Raw genomic sequence first — 7,070 nt, forward strand, 5'->3', positions numbered from 1 at the left:
TGAGGCCAAAGTTAGGGACCTAATAATTATTTGTTATTTATAGAAAATGTTGGCATTCTTGTGTTTATTGAATATGTTATAACTAAGAAGATAGTAGTTGAGATGCTTGTACTAAAATTAGGGAAATGAGCACTTGTGTCAGTACCTGTAGTTTTATAATATTACCACATGATGGCAGCAGTCACATAACTGAGTGCCCAATATCTTTAAAAGTTCAGGTATCTTTAGAAGTCTTTGACCATATATATATTTAAGTTAATACTAGCTTATTTTAAAACATACATTAAATTTTACCTAATTATCTCAACAATAACTCAAGAAATGGAATAACAAATTTTTAATGTAAAAATCTGCATTTGCCTTTGTACAATAGCTTACATCTGTTTTCACTCAAGCCTGTGATAAGCGAGTCATCAAAATAATAGTAAAATTGGGACTTTAAATCTTTTATACCCAGTTCTAAGATTCTCTAATTCTAAGTGAAGTAACCCAAAGCATCCTAGTATAATAGATACTTTATGTTATTACTAAATCCTAAATATAATCTTGGTAACATGATATCCACATGCTCCAGAAGTTGTAATATGAAAACTCTGAGCAGATAACTTTTGGTGGCATAAACACAAGATTCTAGATTTATCATTTAATTAGTTTCATATTTGGGCACAGTGTCAACAGTGGTTTATCACATTGTGCCAATGGTTGCTTTCTGCTAATAGTGGCGAAGTAGTGCCTCAACACCAAAGCTTGCTATTGGTACTTTTAAAGAATATGCTTAGATGTTAATTAATGTTAACACCAGAAATAGATGTAGCTTATGTTAGCACAAGAGAGTAAGTATCACTAATGTCATTCTTCTGTGTTGAGATTCTCTTACTAGAATTATCTGTAGTATAAAATTGGCGAAAGAAGGGTTCAGTATAATGGAGTTAATTTAATGTTCTAGTAGAAAAATCTGATTACAACCTAGTCTGTACAAGCACCGGAGTTAAAATCAACCTGTTCAGGCCATTTCTAGGTAGGCACTTGGTTTGGAAAGAACTTGAGTTCATCTTCATGCCACACTCTACACTAAAATTACTAACTAAGATTTTATCCTTTCATTCATCATTAAATTTTCCTTTACCCAGAGTCACAGAGTGTTATGGTTAGAACGGATCTTTAAATATCACTTATCACTCAGGCCTCTTTGGTGGAAACATTCTAACCTCCCAAACTCTTGACTCTTAACAAAAAAAGAACCCTGAACCTTATTGGAGGGGTAGAGAGGGGGCAGGGGGTGAGTAGTGATGGTGGTTTTGGTGGATGACAGGTAAGAAATGGGGTACATTAATTCTCTATAGTCCTCATTACTGGGGATTCCACTTTTCTTAATAATTACAAGAAGGCTGCAATCAGGTAGATATTTGTTTCCTGGTCCAAAAATACACAGTTCCTTCAGATCAAAATAATCTGTGAATTCCATGACTTTTGTTAAAGTGAGATTTAATTTATAAGTAAGAGCCCTTTGTAACCTCAGTCTTAGTTCAGTACCTCTGGCTTTAATACCACTTTTTTTTAATTAGCTCATTATATATAATGTATATGTAATTGTCATAGTAAGTGTTGGAATTTGAATTGAAGAGCCTATCTTTTAGTATATACAACTAAAAGTTATATCTTATCTCTGTTTAATGAACAAGAGGGCGTTGCTCCATTCACTACCTGCTTTTGCTTTTATAAGTTAGTGACAAATAATTACTAGATTTTACCTAACATTCTTTCCCCAAATGGAATGTAATGAAAAACATCAATACAAGTTTGTGTGCTCAAATTTTACCTTAATTATTAAATTTCTTAAAATTTGTACTTCTTTTCATTCACTCCATGCCAGATTTTTTATTTTCTACAAACTTATTCTTGGATGTTTTTGGTCTGCATATTCAAATACCTTTTTAAAAACTATACCCACTTCACAGTGCAAATGACCAAGTTTGCCAGACATTCTTAACAAATCTGTGCCAGAAGTATATGTCAAGAACCACATTCATTTGTTCATTCAACAAATGTTGCATGCCTATGTTCAGGGCACTAGTTAGGTACTACGGGTGTGTATAAAACATAAATGAGACATGGTCTCTGCTTTTAGTTGTATTTGTGAGGTAAGTAGCACATTGTGATTAGGCCTGATGTTATTTCATTATATGTTAATTGTCATTATAATTTTAGAATTATGTATCTGAAGAGGGGAATTTTTTAAAGTGGTTTTTAGCATGTTATTAAACTTACCAAGTGTTGTGTAATATATTTTACAAAGAAGTGAATGACCATTTTAACGAGATTTTTTTCCCTCTCTCTCATTAGGTTCTTGGGGTGTCAATGTTTTAATACCAGTACACGATTAAATCTGTGGTGAAGTCATTTTCTAAGTGGAAGAGGAAATTTTAAAATAAAGTGTGGTAGAAACAGTGAAATTCTGTACAGATTTTTCTCTAAGGAGAATATGACTTGCTTATGCTTACCAAGATCAAGTGCATTGAGGGGCAGTTTTGTTTGCCTGAAAAAAGTAAAGGACAAGTAAACAATTTGATGATAAGCTACAGTTTTTCTTAGAAAGTAAATATTTTATTTATGCGCTGTTAGTTGGCTTTTGAATCAATTATTTCATGCTTTTTTTAAAGAAAATATAACAATCTGAAGAGGCATTTGGTACAGACATGAATCCTCTCACATTTATTTACTGGGTGTACTAAGTAATGATGACCTCTGCTGGATTTCTGTTTACATCCAAGAAACAAAGTTAAGGATGAATTTATTCCCCTACCCTGAAATCATAGAATTGTTTTTAGCATTCTAAATTTAAATGCTTAAAACATCAATCAACAAAAGCTTTCTTTTAAATATTGTAATTGTGGAGAAAAGTAAACTTATAAGCAGAACTTTTACAATTTTTTCATCTAAAATGTATTTTAAGATATTTTTAAAATCCAAGAGCTTCTCTATACTTTTCAGAAATACGCAGATGCAGTGAACTGCCAGAAGGTAACCAGTCTCAAACATGCTTATCCCGTTATCAACCCTGAAAGTTTGCTTGTCCTTTAAGATAAAAATGTAATGTTGTGATATTCCTTCCAGTAGTGCCACTGTATTTTGTCTCCAAATAAAAGAAGCTTATTGTAGTATGTTTGCAGAAAAATTCTAAACAAAAATTATACAGCTTATTAGAGTGTGGGAATAGGGATCTAAATTTTAAATAAAATTATATATATATATAAATTGGTGCTGATTTTATAATTGCGCAGTTTGTTTAGTTTTTTCTTACTTTTAAATTCCAACTTAAAATTATGAGGTTTCAGAAATATATTGAAAGTTTAACAATGTTTAAAAATAGAAAAGCATGAGTGTTCATGCTTTAAAATGATTTTTAAATTTGTATTTTATATTGTTTTATCTATCTGTCTTTGCAAGCAGTCTTCAGGTTAAAAGATACTTCTAACAGGTTACAGTACATTTCCTCTGTATGTAAATTAGATGGGATAATAGAATTCATAACCCATAATATTCTTTGAAAGCTAAGCTTTAAACTTCATTTTATGTCCTTTCACAAATAAATTAGTTTAAAACAGAAAGTGGCTACTTGCCATTTTGACATCAACTCATTTTGCGAAGCTTAGGCAGCTAGACATCGTTTAAAACAAAATATTAACTTATATTACATGTGTATCTATCTTTTGTCAGTCGTCTCTCAGTTCTTGAGGTATATTATTTTAATCATTCCATGCCTTAATATGCTTGCAATACAAGAATATCTTCAGATGGGTGAATACCAAAAGGCTTCCAGTTCTTAAAGTCAGAAATCAAGCATTGGGCTGTGGTAGCCAAAAACCATAGGTTAGCTAAAAGATCATGAAAAAATACAATTATTTTATTAAATCATGGTTAATAACAAATGGAATCAGACTTGTCTAAAAGATATTCCATCAACAAAAACTGTTATGTGCAAAAGTATTGCCTATGTTGTTTTTCACACCACTGCATTTACTAGAACTGCTGAGAGGACTGTATATATGATTTTAAACCTAAGTTGATTTTTTTGTTCTCACTCTTGAAAGGAGTACTTCTTTGTGAAAGCAGTTCTTACAGCTTTGTTTTCAACCAGCTAAAAATGTTTTATATATTACTCTAACCTGTTGTCCTCCACATTCTATTGTCCTAATTGTACTGTTTTCTGATTTGTATTTATGTCTTGAGACAGTAACTTTTTGAATAAAAATAAACCTACAGTATGTTGTATGTTTTATTTTTTGTAATTGAAGGAGGAGGGTGGTTACAAATGCTTTAGAAAGTATACCTATTATTACATCTTTTTGGGTGGGACTAATTTATAGAAAATTTGCCATTTTATATTTTTAATAAATCCATGTATAGTTTTAAATGAGACTAAATCCCTAATTGGGTTATTACTTCAAAATAGAAACCTGTGACCATTATTACTTTAATTTTTATCTGGTATGAGTTAAACGCTCTCTAAAATATCTGCATTCTTCATCCAGGATATATTTGCATGCCCACTATGTGTTAGGTATGTTCTTTGAGATCTACAAACAAGATAGGGCCCCTCCCTCATAGATCTAGTGGGGGAAAACAAGGAAAGAATCAAAATAGTTAAACTTGTAGTAAGAAGTGCTAGGAAGGAAACCTAATAGGGTGTGCTGAGCTAGAGAGAGTGTGTAAAACCACCCTTAGATAAGCGGCTCATGCTTGCAGGGGAGTGAAAGCCAACATTTGAAAAAGAATTTACTATTGAATTCTTACTGAAAACTCTTCAACATGTTAAGATTTGCACTGTACAAATTAAAGTGATTCACATCGGTGTAACAATAGCACATTGGTCATTTAGGCTAATTTGTAGATATTAGAAGCCCAGTCTTCTGTCACTGGTGGTGTGGAACTGAACATAATTAATAGCTAATAGATGGGCACTGTTGGAAGTAGTTTACATGCAGTAGCTTACAAAGGGCTCACCACAACAGGTGAAGCGTGTTATCCTCCATTCCCTGTCCACTACCCACCATACCCACCGCCATTTTTTACTTTCAATCAAGAGGTAGTGAGGAAAATGCACAAAAAAGCTAAAACACTATGGGCAAGGTTACATGGCCAGTAAGTGATGAAGTTGGCATTCAAGCCCAGGCAGTCTGGCTGCATTTAGTCCCAACAGCATTGAAACTATTTGACACATACATAAGGATAACATAATTCCATAAAGGTAAAGTAGCACATTATTCATTGTGCCATGCTGAGGAGATGGAGCATCTATAAGGAGTCTAGCTGGCTATAGAACATGCTACCCAGCTGACGTCTATAAAGAGAATGTAAATTAAATCTGAGCCCTGAGCCCATCAATAGCTACTAGTTAATAGTTTTTAAAGTTAAGAGACTGAGGAAGAGGAGTAAGGTTAACCAGAAGGGATGTTTTCAATATCTTGTCAAAAGGGGAACTTGTAAGGATTCACGTGGATGAATTCCAGGTCAGATAGATTATTCTGGTAGCTGTAATGATTCAGCAAAAGAAAATGAGCCAGTGAGGCACAAGGTCTTTGGTTATAAGGAAACTAGGTGATGAAGTTCACTAAGTATCACTTCAAATCTTAACTGTCTACTGTGTACCTAGCCTTGTGCTAGCTGCTGAGGCTAATAAGACAGATTCTGTTGCTTACAGTTCTGCTGGGGATTGGGATGCAGATATGGAACTAATAAAATGGAGTAACTTCAATGCTTTTATTGGGTGTTACGAGATCCCAGAGGAGAGGCACTAACGGTGGGTGTGCTCAGGGAGGCTTCCTATAAGGCTGACATTTGAGGGGTTTTTTTCCTCAGCGTCTTACTATGAAAAATTTCACGCAGCAACGCTGATAGAATTGTACAGTGAACACATTTTACATACTTTATCCATCTATCAATATGTCTCTTTTTTATGTATTTAAAAGTAAACTGCAAACATGGGTATACTACCCCCTAAATATTTCATCATGCCTATCACTAAGAAGTTGCATATAATTTTTTCCTTTTGGTGTTAAAATTCATATATGATGAAATACACAAACTGTAAGTATATATTTGCTGAATTTTAACGTGTTTGCAGCTGTTTAACCCAAACCCTTATTGAAGATACTAAACATTACCATCAATTCAGAAAGTTCCGTTATACTCCTTACCAATCAATCTCTGCTTCCATCCCTTCTCTGTAGAGGCAACAATTGTTTCTTTCCACCATAGGTAAAATTTGGCTGTTGTAGAACTAGATTCGAATGGAATGGATACGAATGTGCAAGGTTTCACTCAGCATGCTTTTCAGATTTAGCCATATTGTGTGTATCAACAATTTATTCATTCGGTAGTTGATGGTCGTCTGGGTTATTTCCACTTTTTGGCTGTTACGAATAAAGCTGCCCTTCAGTTGAACTTTAAAATCAAAGAAGTGGGCTAAGTGAATTGGAGGCGGGGTGACCATGGTCAAGAATTCCAGGCAAAGAGGACAGTATAAATGACTATCATGGATATAAGAACTGTTTAGTAACCAATTAGGCATGGGTGGGGCAAAGCTGTAAGACAATTGGCTACCCACTGCCTCTCACCCGCTTTAAAAAAGAAAAAGGGCATTCACAACTGTACCTTTGGTCACCAGTGTTAAATGCAGTGTTCTCGGAACTGGCAAATATCCAAGGTGGTAGTAGTAGGGTGCCTTTAAATGAGTTGTGATAAATTGATTTGTGTAATAATACAGATATTGGCCTTGTTCTACTATTGAGAACAATAATACTTTTCCTACAGTTTATCAGTCGTGTAGTTGTATTAAATTACTGAGATGTAGGTTCCTCAATTGAAGTCAGTTGGGGGCTGACAGTGCAAACTTCAAATGAAAGTTCAGCTACAGTAAATTTACTTGTTTTTTATTTTCCCTTTTCCCTCTTCCATCTTAAGTTCAGTAGAGGCGGGAGGAGTTTAGTGAATCTTTGGCAAGTTAGATTTTAAATAATTTTACAGTACTTCTAGCAAAACTATAACTAATTTTGAAGCAGTAACAGCTA

The 7,070-nt window shown here is 33.8% G+C and overlaps 1 protein-coding gene across 5 annotated transcripts in view; it reads left to right on the forward strand.

Annotated features, from left to right (window-relative positions):
* The window catches only part of STAG2 (STAG2 cohesin complex component), a 107,533-nt gene extending 103,271 nt beyond the window's left edge, over window positions 1-4,262 (forward strand). For all 5 annotated transcript variants that reach the window (XM_010963921.3, XM_045523313.2, XM_045523311.2 and 2 more), the window contains one exon: window positions 2,344-4,262. In XM_010963921.3, the coding sequence (XP_010962223.1) occupies window positions 2,344-2,367 (24 nt within the window). In that variant the 3' untranslated portion in view covers window positions 2,368-4,262. The remainder of the gene's footprint in view (window positions 1-2,343) is intronic.
* Window positions 4,263-7,070: the final 2,808 nt, after the last annotated feature.

Source organism: Camelus bactrianus, chromosome X (assembly GCF_048773025.1).
Source record: "Camelus bactrianus isolate YW-2024 breed Bactrian camel chromosome X, ASM4877302v1, whole genome shotgun sequence".
NCBI lineage: Eukaryota > Metazoa > Chordata > Mammalia > Artiodactyla > Camelidae > Camelus > Camelus bactrianus.